Consider the following 22,425-nt stretch of genomic DNA (forward strand, 5'->3'; position numbering starts at 1 on the left):
AATGTGCGGAACATATCGCCACGACTATCGGCACTCTACACATTCAGACGAGTTCAGACAGCCGACCGCTGCTTTGGTGTATAACACCCTTTACAGTTTCTCTTGAGCTGCTGTTTTCTGTGGGATTCATGTTATTTAAAGATGTATTCATAACTTTTGTCTTCTTCTCTCCATCTCCTCTGTATTTTGCTTTGCTGTAAAAATATGAAAATCCATGAAAATGAGTGTATACTTGCATTATAAAGAAAAACACACACACACACACACACACATTTTGCATCCTGTTACATATGCTAAGTGATGTGCTACATAATCCTATTATGGGTAATGAGTGTGGATTGTGTTTCGAGAGAAACCTCCCCTGTCGTAGATCTGTCAAATTAGTCTAGAGTTTGCAAATAAATCCATGTGAGTCAGGGGACCACGTCTTCTGATCACGACGCTGAAACTTAACAAACTTCACAGACTCGATAACCACTTTTTTGCTACGACTTTGAAAATCTGTCCCCTAAAATAAGAAAAACTCATTAGTCCTCCCTGCTCGGTTTGTTGTCCAGTCCAGTTCAGTTGCTCCTGCTTTGCAAACATTTTCTTCGGCGTGATCAGATTAAATGTAACGTGACCAGTTTTAAGTGCCACCACTCATGCTTGAACTGAATTCCTCTCATGTAGAACACAGTGTTTTGTTTTAATAGCTTTTGATTTAGTCTTTCTGATAATTAGGGAAACAGTTTGACTTTGTGGGAAATACGCTTATATGCTTTCGCCAGAAGACGCCAAGATGAATATCACTCTCATATCATTCCATTCATTATCAACCTGATGATCCAGCAACACCCTTAACCCTATAGCTCTTGCTCATATCAAACAATCATGAGTGATAACATTATTAACATAATTAGTGAGCTTTACAGGTACTTCAGACAGAGCCAGCTCAGCTGTTTATCGTCTCTTTCAGGGCATGTCTCCAGCTGATCTCGGACAATCCTCCGGCCATCCAGGAGGAACTGGACCTCATCAGTGCCCTCTGCCAGCTGGAAGACTTCTATGTCAGCATCCTCCCGCTGCAAGGTAGTGAGAAGAAGAAGAACGATTTGAAAAAATCAACCACAAATGTGTTCCCTGAACTTGTACAAGTCAGTCATTCAAGTGTTTTTTAAGTAAATCTGAAAGGTAAATATTAAGGATGTAAGTCCCTCCACCTCCCACACCCATATACCATCCAACTTGTCGCCCTCTCTGCCGTCAGCTCCTCCAACCCTCCATATGTCACTTCTTCTTGCCACTATATCTAAATATATGGTTATTTATGGATCAACTGTTGAGCAAACAACATCTGCCTGATGGCCTAATTAGGATTGAAGTGTTTGGTCTCCGCATGGCATGTGTGCTCTCTCCCACACCCTTTTTTTTCTTTTTTCTTTTTTTTAATATTTCTGCTCCATCTGTAAACCTGACCAATCAGTATTCACCTCCACGTTCTTTCTTTTTCTCTTGTCTGGCTCCACATTGGTACCCGACCAGCATGGCTCTCTGTTAAAGGAAAGTGTGGAGCCAGAATGAAGCCTGAAGCGGCTCGGCCCCCTCATTGCCTCACCTCTGAGCCGAGGTTTTGTTTGCCCCCGAGGCCTCCTCCCCATCTTTGCCCTCATCAAACTGAGCTGCCAGCATTAAACCCCTGTGACAGAAAGAGCCCAAAACTGCCACCCCTCTCTTTGTCTCCTCCTTTCTGTCCTTTCTGTCTTTGTGTCACTTATCCCGTAGGTTTTTTTTTCCTCTCCTTTTTTTGACACCTTAAGGCCATTTCAGATAGAAAACGATTCACACTGTGCTGGCTGATGGGTTCAGCGCAAAATAGGCTGAGTTTTAAATTTTTTTTTAGCAAGAACATCGACACTATGTCATTATGTCACAATGTCACTATGTCACCATGTCACTTCTTCACAACGTGTAATATGTCATTTGGTCAATGCCCCTTCTCCCGGCCGTTTTTCTGTAATAATGAAATATTGTGTCTAAAAACTATACTTCATTACCGCAGTTAAGAAATGTTAAAAGGTCTGTAGAGCTATGAAGAGGGAACACATAATAGATCAAACTATGCTTACACATTTCCCCAACCTACAACAAGCCACCTTACGTTACCTTATTATGTTATACCTGACTCGAAATGTGTTTCCATGATACGGCTTTCCGCCTGAGGTCTCGAACTCTCATATTATTCAGGGCGGTCCGACACACAGCACATCAGCTGTTCTTCACATTCCGCATTCCGTGCCTCGCTCTCATACTCTCTCAATTATTACAATTTTGTGTTGTATCAGTGATTATTGTCTAAAGCCTGTTTCCAGTCTCCACAGCTCTTTACATTCTGTAGTGCTCGTTTACTGTTGTATATTATTTGTACTGACCGAAGGGCACAGGCGCACACAAATACACACACACACACACACACATGAAAATATACATTATTTTTCTTTTCACTAAAGTAAAAGCCACATCCCGCACACAGGGCTTGCACTCTCTCAGATAAACACTAGCAAACTATCAAGTGAAAGGATTTTTTGCATCGATGATCCATCTTAGGCTGTCTCCTGCCGCTCTCCTACAGAGCCCCAAGGCAGAGCTACACAGACACCACCCTCCCCAGAATTCCCTCTAGGCCTTGCCCAAAGTGATTCCAAGCCATAAAGATCCTCAGCAGGATGTTGCAGAGACACCACAGGGGCCTGTGGAGGCACTAAACGTGCCAGGTTCTAGTGCAGGCTTAGAAAAATATGGAAATGAAAAGTTTGAAACCTGTCTAAAAAAATCAACCTGTGAATTGAGAAGAACTGATGTGCCCCCAGGTATTTGCCAAATTAAAATCCTACACTTTAGTTAATATCAAAGAATGAGCACTGAATTTCAAACATCCAAGAACCGTATTCTGCACTAGAATACACTCAGTAACCCTTTTATTAGTTATAGAAACGAATGCAGTCTAATACCAGAGACTTGCAATCAATCTCACGATGGTTAGAATATTCAGTTATTATCTAGGGGTTTTAAATTTATGGTCAAATTAACGGTATCGACACGAGATTAGAAACAGTGCAGTTTAATACAATAGCAGCACCACAAATTGCAGCCTTCAAAATGGGCATAAATTGTTTTTTTGTGCTTAAAACAAGACTTCAAAGATGAATTGGTAATTTAATGATTAACCTTTGCAACTTAATTTATTCTTTATGATATTCATATTTCCTCTTACTAATGTGTCTGCCTATATTTGGTGTGATTTGATTGAAAAGTTTAGGGAAATGCAAAATCTGATGAGATGATGTTGCAAATAGTTTTTAATGATATATGGTTTTGTGATAAAGAAAAAGATTCACATATCATCATTAATACTAGCCACTGTTTAGTGTTGGCTTGTACTTTCATGTTCTCTACAGCCTTATATTATTTTCCTGACATATTTTTGCTGTACAGTAATTTGCCAAACATGTGTGACACCCCTCCCCTCTGCCTTGTCTTCTTCCCAGTGCGGCTGAGATCAGACCGGCTGTCCCTCATAGACGAGTGCATCGCCCACTGCTCCACGGCGTACAAGCAGTCCACCACTCTGCTGAATCTGGCCTCACTCCTCCGAGTGGCAGGTACCTCGAGATGCACTCGCACAGTCACACACGACAAGTCATTTTCTGACACTGCTTACCTCATCACGTCATTATTAGCATTATTATCGCTCCTCCTCCATCATGTTAAGAATGTCTTTGAGGTTAACAGCAGTGAACCAGACTATTCTCTTCTCCGGTGGCAGGTTCATGACAAGGCTCATGAGATTAAGTGAGAGTGCACTGCCGACATGAGGTACAGAGATGTACCCCAACATGCGTGGGCACTGACGGTTCTGCACCAGAGGGAAATTCGTCTTCGTGAGCGGTGCTGCTGCTTGCCAGCAACAATCCATACTAAATCCACATACACCCTCTCTGAAGCAGCAAGCAAATTTCATTTCCCCAGTACACATACTTTGTGTACTCTCTAAACCCCTTCTCTGTGCTCAACTTTCATGTAGTTTTGAAAGGTCATGGACAGGTTCAGTGCGATGTCATGAAGTTGTCCCTGTACAGCACGACTTGTACTTAGATGGATAGATGTTTTCAGACATGAAAAATGGATACAAACATTTCTATCCTCTCGCCTGGCTTGATTTTTTTTTAGGGGAATTTCCTGCAACGAAATCAGCAGGACGACTGAGTGACACATTGTGTTTTTATTTGTCACTACAACAAAGGTTGAATCCTTGTCAACGTCAAACTAGCCAAATCGGCAAACAGTTTGTGATCTGCCACAACTTGTCATAATGACAAACGCCAGTTCACATGATATCAAACTGGTTCATGCTCCTACACAGGACAGGACTGGACCAGCAAATCCAGAAATCCACCCAAATCGAGGATTCAATGTTGAAGCAATAGTCTAAAGTCTTGCCAATAAAACCTCAGGCGACCCTCACGTATTGTGTTTTTGGTAAACAGATTTTATTCATTTTATTCATGTTTTTGTGTGAGCTCTGTTATCTCCCACTTGGGATAACAAACTGCGGAACTGTATCTCAGCAACGGGTAAACGCTGCAAATACATGCTCAGCATACGGCGAGTAAAAAAAATTGATATTTGCTGCAATTTGGTTGATTTTAGATTCCTGGATGAAATTCATGAAGTTGAGCCCCAAACAACACCTTTTACAAAACTGCCAAAGTAAACCGATAACTTAAAGGAAAGACCAAGATTTCACCCTGGTTCTTCTTGTTCTCCAAAATCACATCAACATTTCCGTCTGCTCGTCTGTCTCCATGTTTGTTTTATGTTTCTCCTCTTCAAGAGTATGAGCTCGACTCTTCCGATGCTCCGTTGTCTTCGTCTCTCTTCTGTCCTGCAGCTGGCAGCGCATTCCGTCTTCCCTCTCTGAGCCCTATCAACAGCTAAAGGAAACCTGCAAACCGGCCTTGTGGCATTTCCATGTCTGTGCTGTTCACATTCTGTCAGCAGGCAGCTTTCGCTGTGTGGCTTCAGAAAAAAAGAGGCAGAGGGAGATGAGAAGAGGAATAAACAAATTTTTAAATAAATAAATGCGGGGGGGAGGCTTTTGAAGGGCGCATAGCTGCGGGGCTCTGTGGTGAATATTTAATGCAGGTATCACCAGCACACCGGTTTAAAAACCCTCAGGATTCAGTTCCTGCCGCCTCGGTCTACAGAAATGCTCCGTAATTCATTCCGTCTTATGGGCAATGGGTAAGAAAAAAAAAAGTTTTTTTGTCTGAATGAATCAATAATTATTATATTCCAAATGATAATTAAATTGTGCCGACTTGGAAAGGATCCTGGTGATGAGTTTTTTTTTCTGACATCCCTCACCTTTTCACCCTTTGATTGGTCCACCAACGACAGATAAAGGCTTCAATTGGATTTCCAAGATGTCCGACTGAGATTGGCTTGATAGAAGCATTCCGTCAACAAGAACACAGGGTATATGAAGGCACGTCGCCGACACAAACCCAAAGGGCAAACACAAACCTCCGCTATATTGAGGTCTTAACAGCTTCTGAAGACGTCCTTTCACTGGTCACCCTGAAAATATTTGACCAATCTGTCTTTCCACCTCGCTGTAAACACTGCATTTCTGCCCGTCACCCGGTCTGCACACACACACACACACACACACACACACACACACACACACACACACACACACACACACACACGGGTCAAACCCTTGCCACCACATTTCTTCATCTCAACTGCCGTTGTTTGATCTTCAGTGTACAGTTTTGTCCTCTTGCCTCTTTTGAACGTCCTGTGCTCTGCTTATTGAGCTTACACTGAGATCAAAGGTTGTCCTGATTCACTGCCTGAATGTTAACACCACAACCGATTCCACCAATATTAAGATATCAAACTCAGATTTATTCCTGTTCAGAGGGACTATGAGATGCTTTAAATAAAAAAGTGTCTGTTCATCTATTGAGATGAACAGACACAGCAATAACCACATTTATTCTAGACACTGATTAATATGTAAGTCTCTAGCTTGGTCTGTGATGCAGGTAATGCCTTTAGAAGTCCTTACGTTACTACTTTGTGATGTGTGTGTGTGTGGGTGTGTGTGTGTGTGTGTGTGTGTGTGTGTGTGTGTGTGTGTGTGTGTGTGTGTGTGTGTGTGTGTGTGTGTGTGTGTGTGTGTTTGTGTGTGTGTGTGTAGTCTGGTGGAGATTTAATTAAGAGGTTTATTAAGCCAGATGTTACACTGTTCGGGATATGCAGGATGATGAGTTTTGCTGTCTTAGCTTTGACATATTGGCATTTCTGAAGATTTCTTCTAAATACAGCACATTTTTATGTTTTTTGAGTTGCTTCTCTCTACAGTAGAGTTAATGTCTGCCAAAATGAAAAAAAATCTGTGTTATGTCTGCGTGTCTAGGAGATGACGAGGCCACACGAAAAGGCCAAGTGCTGACCTTGCTGGCAGAGCAGGCTCTCCAATGTCTGGACTTCAAGACCTCTTACATCCACTGTCAGGACCTCATGGCTGCAGGTAGGTGGGTGACAAGGGGAACCTGTGAAGCAGCGCACTGCCAGGTGTAGAGGTGTCACAGAGGGCACCGAAGCTTGTAGAGAAGCTAATGCGCCCATCCCTCCTACCTGTCTGCTGTTTTTCTCATTTGACTCAGCTATCACGTTTGCTATTTGAAAAGTAATTCGAATTTTTTACAGAAGCCAGTCGCACCCTCCTCATCCTATGACAAGCTCTGCCAGTCGGTGTCAAAAAAGAGTTATTTCCTGAAAGTGTCACGCATCCTGTTTTGCTGTTTGTCAGCCCTTGGTTAGCTCTTCTTGTCTCACAGTGAACCAGCTGCAGTATCATGACCTTGGTTGATTGAATTAATGAAGAGTTAATCAATTGTCAGGCGCTGCCAGACTCTTTTTTTTTAATGCCCAGTAAATGCCAAAGTGCCCTGCTGGTTTCCCCCACTGACAAATCATATAATATAATCCACTCACATACAGTGTAAGCTCAGCACAATCAGCTTTTGAGCTACACTTGAATAATTGTGTTAAATAAGTTAATATACACTGGTTTTAAATGCTCGGATGTAAATGTTGTGTGTGTGTTTGTTTTGTGGTTTTCCTTATTTTCAGATTTATCTCTGTTATATATAATTAAACTCTTTACTAGACAGGGTTAAAAAAAACAACATGCTTCCTGGGGTCTTGATGTCATTGTGACCAGGAAACCAGCAGAGACACAGCAGTCACCAGGGCCACTAAGACAGAAGTATAGTGCTATACTGTAGCTAACACTCTGTTAAAAAAATAACTTGTTTGTTTTATCACACCTGTTTTGTGTAGATTAAACAAACAAGATAAATCTTGTTGATTTCCATATATCCTTATACTTGACATAACTGAAGTGATTGAACCCCCGGCTCTCACTCCATGGTTTAATGAGAGTGGTTTTGCGCTTCTTATCTTACTCTTGGCAATAAATCCAATGAGTGTATTTTCCAGAATGTCAAACCTGTTATTTCAGTCAAACTCCCAGTAGTCTAATTATCTTATTAATGTGGAGTGAAACCTGCAAGCAAATTCCCAAGAATGTTTTTCACATTGGATCAGAAATTGAATTTCAGTCAACAATCCCAGTTTATTGGACAAAGGTAAAATGTCGGTGGCACCAAATAAATGATTTGGATAATAAGGTTAAAGTGGTAATTGGACATTTTGGAGACGTCTGTTTGCCTCCTCCATTATAAAATCTGTCAACAGGAGTTCCAGGACTCAGTTGATATAATAACATAGGAATTATGGCCTAAATTAAAGTGGAAAAGATTCAGCTAAACAAGGGAAATTGAATACTCATGTGCTCTTTAATACGGACAAGTGAAACACAATGACACTTGAAGAGTGTAAGATTAATGTCGTTGGGTGCTTTAAACACTAATTCTGGTGCAAATCCCGAATATTCTATTCATCCACAATAACGGTTTGTCTTGTTATATGTTCTAAAACTATAACTTATAACACTGTGGTTTAAGTCTATTATAAGTTTTCTTCTGATTTCAAACACTCGAGAAATACTTGCTTTGGCCATCTCACATCCTAGAGCAAGAAGGCTGAGTGATTCTGTGTCCGTGCATGCACAGGAACAATAATATGGAGTTTGATATCACAGTGATATTCGCACTCTTTTCCTCAGACTTTCCCTGAAGGGATTAAAAGTGACCAGTGTGATAATTATATTTTTCCTGACCCCATTTCATGTTACGCCACAGAAAAATTTAAGTGAATAGAATTCAACTAAGTCTTCCCACAGCGCGGAGAAACGATAGGTGGCGCGGGCGAGAAAGGTGTCGCGGAGACCGGGAAGGTGTAATCAGATAAGCACTAGTGTTCTCTGTCTGAGAACGCAGTGGGAAAAATTAAATCTGTATGTAAGAATGAAGTCGGGGCGGCGTGATGAAGCTGGAACAAATGTAGCAAAGTTATTACAGAGCGTCAGACTGATATTTTTCCTCACTGAGAAACTTGCAGACTTAAATATGTATTAATATCTCAAGAGCTCGGAAGGCTACACCTTATTATAATGTCATATCTCCTCATTAAATCCCCTGCATTTTTTGGTCTTCCAATTCTTAGATTTCATAGTCCAAAAGTGTGTGTCGATAGGCCTTCGTCTACTCTGATAAGATTCAGGGTGGATTAGCAGAGATGGAAGGACACTGATAGAACTGAAAACTCCTTTTTCTCCCAGCTATATTGAATAATTTGTTTGTGTGAAAAGAGAATACATCTGTGCGTTTATATTTAACCATCTGAACTCTTGTTTTGGATCTCATTTTGCTGCCTGATGCATTTGAGGAATCTTTTTTTGAGACTTCTCTTATCTCCTGCACTCAATTCCACTTTAATTTAAAAGCCACATCATCCTTTCGTATCCCCCCTGCATCTCTTGCCCGACTTCACTTCACCTTTCCTCCCATCCCTGTTTGTCGCGATCTGTTCCTCCTCCAGGTTACAGTCCAGCGTGGGAGGTGTGCAGTCTGCTCGGTCAGTGTGAGGGATACAGAGACCTGGAGGCCCGACAGGAGCTTTTAGCCTTCTCCCTCACCCACTGTCCCCCAGACAACATCCATGGCCTCCTGGCAGCCTCCAGTGACCTCCAAACGCAGGTTCGTCTCTGCTTTACCTTCTATTAGAGTTTGGTAAATATGTCTTTACTAAGGCTTCATCCAGAATATTCCGTTTTAATTTGGAAACTGCTGCTAGGTTTACAACTGCTGTCCGCACTTTGTCAAGGAACCTTAACGGAAAAGTTTAGAAATGCTGCTGGCCCCATTTTAGTTTAAAAACTCTGGGCCTCATTGCAGTATAGACGGGCAATAATGGAGACGTTTGAAAACAACGATACCTGCATTCACCTATCTTTCACGTCTTGACTACCAGCATTGAAGGCAAAACATAGTATATACCTATTGTCAGTAACAGTACATACTGGTGAAGAAAGACATGACAAAATGTAATTCTAATGAATCAAATATCAGGTATTTTTTATCATAAAAGTGAAAAAAATACAACAGCTGACAACTGTCCATTGTTGTAATACTTTCAAATAAGTAGATCCGAAACAGGGTGTTGCAATACGACTTAAGAGTAAAAAGGCACTATCACTAAAAAATTATGTATATTTTCAAGACATTTCTCTAAATTTAAGATTGTGGGGTTTCATCCTATTAGGCCCCTTGATAAGTATTCAATGAAGGGACAAAACTAAACTGATTCACTGTTCATTGTCACATTCAACTAAATTTGCGGGTCTTGCTTGGTTGGAGTCACAGGCTGAAAAGTTTGGATACTGGAAACAAAACTGTCATGTCCATATAAGCAGTCAGATTGTTCAGCTGTATAAGTAAATTAATAATAAATCCCATCTCTTTCCCCCCCCCCTTCCCTCCTCCCTCTTTTTGTCCTGCAGGTTTTGTACCAGGCAGTTAACTATCAAATGGAGCCTGTTATTACAGAGAGTTGCCGAGAGTCTGAAAAAACAGATCCTGTGAAGGTTTGTATAATTTAGAGTTCATCTATATGTTGTTGTTTCTTCTGTGTTGATGTGGTTGCCGTACGTCTGCTCTTTGTCTGAATGGCTTTACACTATTCCCGTGAGGGCGTGCCTCGGCCCCTTGTGTTAGCTTCATGTGATTTCCTATTGCTCCATATTTAATGAGGTGTAAATCTAGTGTTAAGGTTGCTCGGCTCTCTTGGTTTATTTATGCCTCCTCTTCTCCTCCCCTTCAGCACCGCCAGCTTTATGATGCCTTTACTGGGTGTTAATGTTTCATGACTTGCTTTGCATCCCCTTTGTGTGTGGATGGCTTCTCATTTAGAGCTGACTGTTGTCATTTTATTGTTGTATTGATGTCCCTAATCCTCGCTTGTATATATTTAAGCCCCCTAGATGTGTGTGTGTGTGTGTGTGTGTGTGTGTGTTGTGTGTGTGTGTGCGGCCCTTCTTGAGGCATGTCTATTTATCTGTGCTTGCTTGTATGTGTGTGTTTTTTAAAATGTCGTCTCTGTGCGTGTTTTTTTTTTTTCAATCCGCTTCCAAATAAAGTATGGATGAAAGGCAATAAACGATTTGGCTCCAGCCCACCGACCCTCTAAATGTGGTTTAAAAAACCTTTTCAATTGTGCAGGAACCAACATACCATGGAAATTAGTGGTGCGCTCACCAAAACACAATTGAATGCAATTCACAGCCCAGTCCCCCCATCATTTGTTAAATTTTGATTATTCTAAAGGTGCCAAAAGCAGTTTATTTTGGGTCCGTTAGTCCTTTTTAGTTCCGAATGAATGAACAATATAGGCAAATATTGTCTTTGCTGTACTGTTGATTTGACACTGTCCCTCTTTTTGGTGGTCATTGAAAATTTGAAATTTATTTTAGACACTTGACTGTCATTGTCTGTGACCAGCAAATGAGTGCCCTGAACTATCACCAAATGTCCTTGTCCGAGAATAAATAATAATTAGCGTTGATGCAGGATGAATAATGTGGGATGTTTCAAATTTTTGTTTGTGTAATCTGTACAAAAACAAAAAGTGTTAAAATAACAATTTGTAATTTTTAACAAGTTACTTTGTCAGGGGAGATAATGATAATGCTGCTGAGACACAAGAACGACTCCAGCATGTGACCCCCTCTTTCCCCTTGTTTCCTGTCTAAGCATTAAGCTAAACTTAAACTTTGTATTTGACAGACAGATAAATGAGTAGTATTGATCTTTTTGTCAAATTCTATGCACGAAATCACACAACTTTTCTTTTAAGAAACAAGCAATGACAGTTTCAAGCCCCAGTGCTTTTTGAAGTGCTCCTTTTAAGTGCCGAGTAAAAAGCACAGAACACAACAACGTCTAATACCTCACTGATACGCATGATACCTCAAAATGTGTCCTTTGGTCGCTAGTGGAACTATACAGATGTAGCAATCAGACAATTCCTCTGATGATACCTGTCATTAGCAAAAAAAGAAAGTGTTCAGAGGCTCCTGTGGTACTAATTCAGGATCAATTCAAGTCTGTAAAGACATCTACAGTGTGTCGCCAACTACTGCAGAGACACCAGACTGACACATTAGAATAATATGAATATGTCATATTTTTGTCCATCCTCCACCGCTGTCACCTGCTTGGCCCTAGGCCTGTGCTGCCACTGTGGGCTCCCCTGTGGGGACAGCAGGGGACCTGCTGCACCGGACTACAGCGAAAACCATGGAAGTGCTGACCACTACAGGACTGACCACCAAGGCCGTGCTGACCGCAGTGAGCGACCACCGCTGGTGGAAAGAATCACTCAACTACCTCAGGCCGCTGCAAGTAAGAACACTTTCTCTGACGTGTTTTTGATTTATGTGATCAGTGGTGAAGCTGAAGAAAATTCCCCTCATCAGGGACGATAAAGAGTGAACTAATTAAATAAGTTGTGGGTTAAGATGTCTGTGGTTTTTGTGTGTTCTATTGACAAATGTGTGTTAATGCATGCATCTGCTTTAAAAGCCACAATCCATTCTATTGGCCCCTGGCATGCATTGTGTGTGCTCTCGGTCTGCCCGTGCCCCATTTCTCACACACTCTTGCTCACAGACTTCATAGGCTTCATCCAAAAACAACCAATCAAGAGCTCATCTCTTGCATAATTAATCGGCCGGCCTGTTGAATATTTCAATATCTGACTATTGCCGGAGGCAGGACTGATTTGGTGTTCGGCGGGGCGGAGGTTAATGCCGTCTCTGGTTCTTGGCAGCCTTGGTATGGTAGTGTGTGTGGTAGTGGTGGGGGGAGGCTGGTTGGATGCTCGTCGTCACAGGTTTTCGAAGGAAAGAGAGAAAAATGGAGATGATGTCAGTTGTGGGACAGAGAGAGATGACAGTGCTGTGGGCATGTTTTGAAAGTTTAATGATGTTTTGATGGTTCCTCAGGGTCACGGCGCAGGAGCCACTAGTCAGGAAGGGGCGTGTGAGAACTCAAACCTGGAGCGTCAAGGCTGTAGCCCCTTTTATCAGGAACTCATTGAGGATCCCTGTCTAGACCTGGTGAGTGGCTCTTGGCTCATTATTGCTTCCTCCTTTTACGTTTGTGTTGTCCTTTCTTCTCCTTTATTTCACCCTTATGCCACCTCATTTAATTAAAGCAAAAAAAATGCCTGTATTGAGTATCGCTGACTTAAGGCATTTGATTAGATTTTTTTCTCTCCCATGACTCATACATTCTTTCAAAAAAGAGCTGAGACCAAATGAATATTGATTTCACAAAGTAATTTTAACGCTAAGAGCAATTTGGAACAGTGCTTTTCTAAGATAACTTGTGACTGATGGTATGATAGTGAGCAAAAAATTGAAATGTTGTAAAAGAAGCACTGGCAGAAGGGGTATCCAATGAGAGAATGTTGACAGAAGGAGTTATGGAAGGAGAAAAGAACAGAAGTAAGAAAAGATGTAGTTTGACCTTTATGCCTAGAAAATGGTGGCCCTGGGCTATGACTGGGCTTTTTACTCAGAGGCACAAATCATGTGGATAGCTAAAAGAATGGACGTGAGGGGAAACAGAGAGGGCCGATACATCTCTTCTCATGACATTTTAATAGGCCTCTCCAAATCCTTTCCTCTGCTCCATCTCCAGTGTTCATCCATCTTGCATCATCCATCTACCAATAATGGCTCCCCACGTCCATCTGTCTATGAGCCGGCTGATCAATGGGATTGGTTTTTACCTTAACAGTTTCAATGAAGGAAGTGGGGCGGGGAGGACAGGCTGATTGAGAGAGAAAGAGAGTTAAATGCAACGAGACAGAGAGATGGATCGAGCCAGGGTGGTGGAGATAGACAGGAAACATTCTGTGTTAAAGTGATCGTTCTGAGGCCCGTGAGAACACAAACTTCATTGTTCACCTCTCTGACACTTGAAAAATTACTCGGCGTACACGAGTCCTATAAAGGAATTATCAAAAAGCCTCATGTTGAAGAGTGATATGTGGCTCTGAAGTTCATTTGTTTACTCAGGCTCCTTAATCACATATCCCAGTGTCATTTCCTGATGTGCTCTCCTTACCGTTGAGAAGGCCCTCAGCGTATGTGTTGTGTATCCTTTTTCTTTTAAATTTTTTTTCCTGCAGAGTCAAGATGTGTATTCATCCTACAAAGACGTGCCCCAGGAAAACTTTGCAGAGGTTTTGCTAAGAACCGGGAAACTGGCCGAGGCCAAAACTGAAGGAGAAACCCTGTTTCCTGCCACAGAGGGTGAGCAGAAATACAACAGACGCACACACACACACATGCACGGCTGGTAAGCGGCTGTTGCTCAGGAGGTAAAGCTGGTTATCCATTAACCAGAAAGTCTGCAGTTCAATCCCTGGCTCCTCCAGTCTGCATATGTGATGGAAAAAGTGTGAGATATAGAAAGTGCTTTAAGTGGTCGATAAGACTAGAAAAGAAATATAAATACAGTCACACCAGTAACATTGTTATTATACATATGAAAATTGTGTCCGAAATGCCTGTGCTTGGAACCAACCATTTATTCTGGGTGGACGAAGCCTGATTTTTAACCCCAAACTGTTTGACCAAGACTAAGTTTAGATTCAGATTAGAATTTTCGCAAGATCATTTCATGTTTGTTTTGAGTCATTGAAAGATTGAGAAGTTTTTTAATCAGATTTACCACATGATATAAAAAAAAACATGTCGTGTTGAAGCACACTTGAGACTTTGGTGTGATAGAAATGAAGCTGATCTTTTGGTGCACAAACAGACTGACCACATTGTCTGCCATCTGTGGCTCCATATTTTTCTTCCTGCTTTCCATTCCTAGGAGAGTAGTACTAAGTCATATTGCTGTTCTTATTGTTTGGAACACTTTTAAGGACTCATTTTGTTGTTTTGCTGGATTCTTTAATGTCTTAGGATTTTCATACATATCAGTCTCTAGAGTTTATTCAGAATAGCAGTAGCTATGTGATCAGAAAACACCTTTGTGATGAGAGAGGCGTTGGAGGAGAATGGCCAGACTGGTTCATGCTACAGTAACTCAGATAACCACTCTTTAGCTTTACAACTGTGGTGAGCATGGATAAAAAATCTCAGAATGAACCACACGTTGGAACCGCGAGGCGGATGTTCTACAACAGCAGGCCTAAAGAGCAGAATTCTTCAGTCGTTTCATGTACATGAAAGTGAATTCAGTTAACTTCAGTGGCCTCCCCACTCCCTAGATGTGAATCCAGCAGACAACCTTTGGGATTTGGTGGAACAGGAAGTTGGCAGCTGAAAAATCTCCAAAAATTACGTGAAACAATCATGTCAACATGTAGCTGAAACTCAAATGAACGTTTCTGACATTTCGTGGAATCGTCGACACAAAGAAATGAGGCTGAGAGCAAAGGAGGAACATTTAAATTTTGTCAACATCCTCTATTTTTAAACTGCGAAATAGAACATTCGTTCTTAGTATTTGAGAACGAGTGCGTGAGAATTATTAAACCATAGCTATTTCTCAGGACTTCATCTTAAGCTCTTTTCACACATGAAGTCTGGAAAAAGTTCAGAAAATTTTGTCCTGACATTTTAAAGAGTTTGCCGTTCACTTGTTAAGAAGGCAGCAGGAGATTGTCCGAGGCAGGTGCCTTCCCAACAACAGTAACATTCATGGAGCGTGCCGGCGAGGGGCGGCGCCCAGGTGGAGCGCCCACTTGCTCGCATCGAATCTTCCACAGATTTTCCTGCGGTATTCTCAAATGAGCACCCTGGGATATTTACCGGAAATTTTAGTTGGGGGGCCTGGCAGGGAAAGGATACAGAAAATGTCCGGATCAACATATGTGGACATTTGCATACTCACATGCAACCCCCATGGAAAAGTCCAGGAAAATTATAAAGCATGTCTGAAAGAGGCTTTAGTGAACCTCTCCTCTCCTCTCCTCTAATCTCATCTCATCTCCTCATCTGTCTAGCCAGGGAACCCATACGTGGTGGACTAGGCAACAACGTGGAAAGAATGGCCTCATCCTGATTAATTAATGTATCCCCACGTATCCCCCAGCAACAGTAAATAATGACATGTCACCGTTGCCGCACCACAGAGATAGTATCAAGTCAAAACATCAAGGCCATGTTGCGTGATGGATCACAGCAGCTCGCCAAAATCAATGCCACTACAAAAATAAAGAGCACCCTGTCTGTGTGTGCGTGTGCATGTTTGAATACGTGGACAGAAGAATGCAAGGCACCCACTTTGACCATGGACTTGCATGCACATACACACTTTCGGTGCCGCTGTCTTTCAAATGTATATCTCTCGTCTTAAAAGTCACCTTCCCTTCGGAGCTGCCGCGGAGTGCAACGTGTCGAGAAAGAGAAAAAGCCCATCTGGACGGCAATGCGTCCGATAACAACCCTCGATTAATGACTTCTGTATCGCCCCGTAAAGCTGGCTGTCCTCAAAAACAGACCAGGAGATGGCCTTTAAAATAAATAAATAAATAAAAACATGGATTTTTTCACCTGTCCCAGATAAGGCGGAGGTAATTAATGATGACACAAGTGGAAAGTAACTCAATGGGATTGAGCTGAGTTAGGTGCAGACACAAGGACGTGGTGCATGCACACACACACACGCACGCACGCACGCACGCACGCACGCACGCACGCACGCACGCACGCACGCACGCATACAACATGGAGTGCTGCCATTGGCCCCACGCCGACCAGTTAATCAGTTGTTTTTTCACTCTGCCTGCACAGGTGAAATGGTAACAAGTCACTGTCTCACTATTTTGCTAACAATGTGCCAGATTTATCTGACACAGGAGCTGGGCACGCGCATGCACGCACGCGGTGTCATGCACCAACTCCTTCGCGTTGTCGCTATATCACGCTCTCATTTTTCCTCTCTCCCTCACACACAAGCAGAAATACTGTGTGCTTTTAAGTCAGGGTTATCTCTTCTGTCAGTGTGTGTGTGTGTGTGTGTGTGTGTGTGTGTGTGTGTGTGTGTGTGTGTGTGTGTGTGTGTGTGTGTGTGTGTGTGTGTGTGTGTGTGTGTGTGTGTGTGTGTGTGTGTGTGTGTGTGTGTGTGTGTGTGTGTGTGTGTGTGTGTGTGTGTGTGTGTGTGTGTGTTTACCCCTCTGGTAATTCCTGTCCCGATGGTATCAGTAGCTTTAGAGAGGCGTGTAATCAGCTCATTCTGAGGTGTAGCTCATTGAAACCCGGGAGGTAAGAGAGAAGGGGATGAAACAAAAATGAGAAAAGGAGGAGGTTGGGCACTTCTCTTGAGAGAGCTGTTACACTTCTTTGGTGCATCACTCCACCCCTGCTCACACACACGTACACATTGAATCTCCAACGTATATGTGTCAGGTATTGGCCTGCGTGTGCACATGTTTATAACAGTGTGCGTTTTGTTCCGCGGTGTATGTGTCTCTCCCTTTGCCCCCGCTTCTCTCTCTCTCCCAGTGTCCATGCTCTACTTTTCTCTGTCTGTTCCATTTTGTCTCAGGCTCTTATCACCAACACAGGCCTTTGTTCTCCTTGGTTCTGAGAAGTGATTCTGTCTGCCTCCGCCGCTCTCTTCTCTCTCCCACTGCTTTCTCAGAGCGAGCGAGTGAGTGAGTTAGCGAGTGACTAACGGATGGCGTCTGTGTGTTTACAGTGTTTGGTGTTCGTCTAGTAAATTTGTGTCTTCTCCGCCAAAACGCACGAGTGTCATTTTACATGCACACACACAAATACAAACCCCATCACACAATATCCCTCTCAGCATTTCTCCCACCTCATTTAACTCTACCTCATCTGTTGTTAGTTCCCATCACTTTTCTCATAACATCATTTTTGTAATATTTGAGATGAAATGCCCCCAAAAAATGTATTTGTTGGCTAAGGAACATGTACGGCTCATGTCTACTTGTGTATTTTCTTATCTGTCATGGACTGTGATTACTTGTTTGAGCACACACACCGGCGTCCCTCCTGTACGAAAAAATCCTGAAAAGTAAAATGAAAGAAACGTTAATTTAAATTTAAAATTTACCCATGTCACAAGCGTACATCCTTGTGTTCGACTGTCGTGGCCTTGAGGCCAGGAGTTTGAGATAGAAGTCCATTCCTGTTCCCAAAGTGACAAATTAAAGATAATCTTGTGATGGACATTGAACAGTTCTTGAATTTTTTAAAATAGCGCTGTTGTTGAAAAACTCTCATCCCACAATGCATTGCAAAAAAAACAAACTGGCAGAGCTACTCACAGTTGCAGCACATTAAAACTAATTGCGGATGGTGAGAACACAGCTTGAGAAAGTATTTGTTACTTTGTCTTTGTGAGCTCTATTTGGCAGTGGCATTTCAAAGTTGCCATTTCATTAATGCCCGTTGGCGCAATGTTTGCATGATAGTACAAAAACGAACAAATACATTAATTTCTTGTTCACTAACTGCAAAATTGTCTATTATGACGGCGAGGCTGAACAAAACAGTACGCTTAATATCTTCTCTTGGAGCTTTGATCCATATCACATGGCTTTCATCAACAGTCATGGAGATGGAACTGGAAAAAGTGACAACTAAAGATTATTTTCATTATCATTTAATCTACTATCTACTTGAATAATCATTTGATTGTTTGGTTTATTAAAGGTCAGCGAATAGTGAAAAATTCTCATCTAGAGATCCCAGATTCCAATGTGACGTCTTCAAATGTACATTTTTCTTGTTTCATTTTGAACAACTCTCAGACGAGGTAGAAAAACTGGGAATGTTCCAATTTGACAAGAAGGAATGATTTTTTGTCCTTTGTTTATCAAAATATTAATAGGCGCTTATGATTTCTTCGGGGGTTTAAAAATCGCTTGTAAATGTAAAAATACTGATCGTATGTATTACAAAATTGGGACACAGCAAGGAAAAACCTCTGCATTATTCCTTCGGCCACTTCACTGATTCTTACTGTGAAGTCATAACCCATGAAACAGAGATCATTTGTCATTCTTATTATCAAACCCCTCTTTCCGTCTTTGCTGTCGATAGGTATGCATAAGCTCATTTTGCATTCAGGGGACTCGCCTTTAAAGTGCACTTAGATGAAGTTTGGACTCATCTGGAGAGTACTTATTACAATTGGGCATGTACTTACTCTTTGAATATTAAATGCTCCCTGTGCAAGAAACCATACACGTGTCCACGCTCCTGTACACCACCGGTCCACTTTTGTACACAACATATGCCAACACCGGTACACAGACATGCACACAGTAGCCCAGAGAGAAGATGGACAGAATCCCAGGACTGAGGGCCAGGGAGGGGTTTAATGATGATTCTTGACAAAAAATAAATTCTCTCCTTTGTCACCAGAGAGATGTATTCTGACAGGCACTGTTGTCTGTATTCAAGAAACATGGGATGGGAGTCCCCCCAAAAAGTGGGGGGCTGGTTGTTAATCCTCAGTGCTTTAGTTGATTTTTTAACTTGTTCTTTCTCTCCATCTCCATCTCTCCTCCATCCTTACCAGTTTTGCTGCAGCTGGCAAATGATGCATTTCCCAGGGACATGATGCTGGCTCTGTCCTACTTACTGGCCCTGCCTCAGGTAGGTGGACACACTTATACACACACACACACACACACACACACACACACACACACACACACACACACACACACACACACACATTCATGTTGTAGTGAAATTCAGTCACTGCGTCCGACAATGTGTTAAATCAATATGCATATTGCTAGTCAAGATAATTGTATAAAAATTCTTTATGCCTTTGTCATCATCTTGAGTTTAAACTCTCTCCCTTGCTCTCTCTCTCTCCCTCTCTCTCTGTCTCTCTCACACACACACACACACACACACACACACACACTGCAAGTGTGTGCCTTTTTTTTTGGAAGGTGTAGGTTTTAATTCATCGTTAAGTGGAGTCCATAAACCTTTCCCATTTATAATGATGTGACAGCGGGGTATTTATCACAGATTCACACATGTACACACACAAACATGCCCACATCACATTGTGTTGCAACTGTACTGCTTACCACATCATTCCCAGTCAGCTGTTCATTTTTGGTGCATCATCAGTAAAAACAAAGGATGTTACATTTCCTGGAGTGAGTGTAGAGGTTTGCTCCAATTAAAGTGACGTTACTGACTGTGCGGGATCTGCGTTGTTTTTAATGTCAGATTATTTCCTATATGTTCTTCTTCTTTTTGTCCATCCATGCACACAGGTGTTGGATGCCAACCGGTGTTTTGAGAAGCAGTGTCACTCCGCCTTGTCGCTGCAGCTGGCGGCGTACTACTACTCCCTGCAGATCCACTCCCACCTCAAACCCTGCTTCAGAGACAAGAACCACACTCTCTACCAGGTTAGCATGGAATACCAGCTCTGTGTGTGTGTCTGTGTGTGTGCGTGTTTGTGGTTGAGTGAATAGAGGTACTGGGCATTATGATGATTATGCCATATTACCAATAATTAACATGAATGGTAGTTGGCAAAAATTGAAAATTCCCTTTAATAATGTACTTTTATATATACCAAAAGTGATGGAATAAATTACAATTCCTTAAAAACAAAAAAGAAACTGTTAACATGCAGCCACAGTTTAGAAAATAAAATACCCTTAGTCTGTATCTTTCGCAGTAACGGTATAAAACAACAACAGTGTACACATCGCCGTTTTACTTGTGGGCCCTTCCAGTGTGAATCGCCAAATTCCTTACTTTTTCCGCTTAGCTCTGGCTAACACTACACTACTGGAAATCACTTCTTCTTCACCGCTTAAAACCGTACTCGCAAATCTTAAGGCAGTAATGATGTATGTCGAACATATGGACATGCAAAATCTTAATAACACCAGTTTTACATTTCGCATGCAGCATGCATTTGTGAATAAGAACATCAAACCTCTTATATGTCATTTTATGACTGTTCAAGTTGTTCCTTTCCTTACAACATTAGACTAAAAGAAGCCACCAAGATAAGAACAAGCAAACAGAATATATGAGTGAGGAGACAAGTCCGTGAGTGGAGCAGAATAAAGAGAAGAAATGGCTCTGACCTTATCCTTGAGTGGACTGTGGCTCTCGTAGATTTTAGTCAAGGCGGAAGGACGGGAGGAAAAATGTTGAAATAAAAGAACAGAAGTGGGAGAGAGGTGAGCAGAAGTGCATAAGTGCATCCTGACATTCAAGGTCAGGATTGTGCACAAAAACACGCTCTACACTGCTCTACAGTTTGGCACTTGTACTTTCTTTCTTTTTTTCCTTTTTTTTTTGCTGATTTCTTCTTTTTTTTATCTGTAATTTCCTCTGAGTTTTTCTTTTTTTTCTTCTTTTTAGTGCGTTCTTCCAGAGTGACTGCTTGTTATCGTTGTGTTCGAGGTCTTGCCTTCACTCGGCTCTTGATGATGAGTTAGTGGCAACTTTTACTCTTAGCGCTTAGAGAAGCAAGAGGGAAGAAAACCTTTCAACCCTGAATTTCTTTCCTCTCTTCTCCGCTATGTCCCTCTCCTTTCCTCATTTTTTCTTCTCTGTCAGTTGAGTTTAAAGAATTGCTTTGTTGGCATGCCAGTTCTGTTTTCAAGTGTGTCCATGCTGCTTCTTGCTGTCCACATTATGTTGCTCTTTCTGCTATCGTTCCTCCCTCCTCCTACACTCTGTTTATAGTTTAGAGTCTCTTTTTTTTTTCCCCATAGGCCTGTCTCGCTCTTGTCGAATCTCGGGCTTCTTCGTCCACAATACTATCTTGACTGTGCATGCTTCAGAAATTTCTCTTGTGCCTTCTGTAGCTGTAGCTTTCTCTTATCTTTTGAGGGCATACATTGTACAGCGTGTGATATTTAATTTTAGATATGTATGAATTCAGTGTATGTGCAGGGTTTAGATTGTAAATAAGGTTAGCAGGAAGAAAACATGTCACGTAATCAAACATGTTCATAGTTTTTTATGTTTGTATTATTGCCTTGTGTGTGTGCAGCAGTGTTAGACCAGTAGATCCTGTGTTGTGTATCTGTGTGTTTGTGTGTGTGTTTGTGTTAGTGTCTCAGAGTGTTTCCCACTCTCCACTTGACTAGCAGTGTGTCTCAATGACTCTCACGCTCTTTCAATTCTCTTTCCACTATCACATAATTTCATACCCAAGCAGTAACAAACCAAACACTCAAGCCACTGAAGTCATTCAGTTGCAAATAGGAGCAGAACTCTCTGAGGGTTTAACTCGAGGTGTTGATGTATTTTTAGAGCCTCAGTCATCCGACTGTTTTCTCAATAGATATAAATGTTTTGGAACCGAAGATGCCTTCAAAGAGATCTTTGAAACACAAGAGGAAGGAAACAATTAATTTAATTTAGTTAATTTTCATATTCAGAACATGTAGTAGACACTCTCACATAAAACGTATGTAACATAAGACAAAACACAAAAGTCTCAATAAACACAAATACTTTACGAGTGTTTTCATATTTTTCACATATATTAAAACTCATCATATGCGCCATAGATGCCACATCTCAGAATTGTAATGTAATATTGTTACCTTTTAGGCAGGACTTACCACTGCATCAATTATTCTGCTGATAATTTACTCCGTACATACACTAAAAAGGGATATTGGTTGGCCGATAATATATAGGACATATTGGCATCAGCGCTCATGTTGGCTGATAAGCACCGATATGAAAACTTTAATTTCATAGAATGAACAATGCAGCAAAGATTAGAGAGTTTACATTTTACGTAAAACATCAACCTGCAAATACACTGTCTTTGTCTATGAGTTTGATGATTACATGGAAGAAATCATTGTCAAATTGATGTTTGTTAAAAATATTGCCTG

The 22,425-nt window shown here is 41.6% G+C and overlaps 1 protein-coding gene across 1 annotated transcript in view; it reads left to right on the top strand.

Moving 5' to 3' along the window:
* Positions 1-22,425, top strand: part of nbas (NBAS subunit of NRZ tethering complex) — a 129,819-nt gene that overhangs the window by 50,063 nt on the left and 57,331 nt on the right. Inside the window, exons 32-41 of the mRNA XM_035617330.2 lie at positions 959-1,071; positions 3,528-3,641; positions 6,470-6,583; positions 9,061-9,218; positions 10,022-10,105; positions 11,745-11,921; positions 12,524-12,637; positions 13,717-13,840; positions 19,098-19,174; positions 19,819-19,956. Coding sequence (XP_035473223.2) covers positions 959-1,071; positions 3,528-3,641; positions 6,470-6,583; positions 9,061-9,218; positions 10,022-10,105; positions 11,745-11,921; positions 12,524-12,637; positions 13,717-13,840; positions 19,098-19,174; positions 19,819-19,956 — 1,213 coding nt within the window. The remainder of the gene's footprint in view (positions 1-958; positions 1,072-3,527; positions 3,642-6,469; positions 6,584-9,060; positions 9,219-10,021; positions 10,106-11,744; positions 11,922-12,523; positions 12,638-13,716; positions 13,841-19,097; positions 19,175-19,818; positions 19,957-22,425) is intronic.

This window comes from Scophthalmus maximus, chromosome 18, assembly GCF_022379125.1.
Source record: "Scophthalmus maximus strain ysfricsl-2021 chromosome 18, ASM2237912v1, whole genome shotgun sequence".
Lineage (NCBI taxonomy): Eukaryota > Metazoa > Chordata > Actinopteri > Pleuronectiformes > Scophthalmidae > Scophthalmus > Scophthalmus maximus.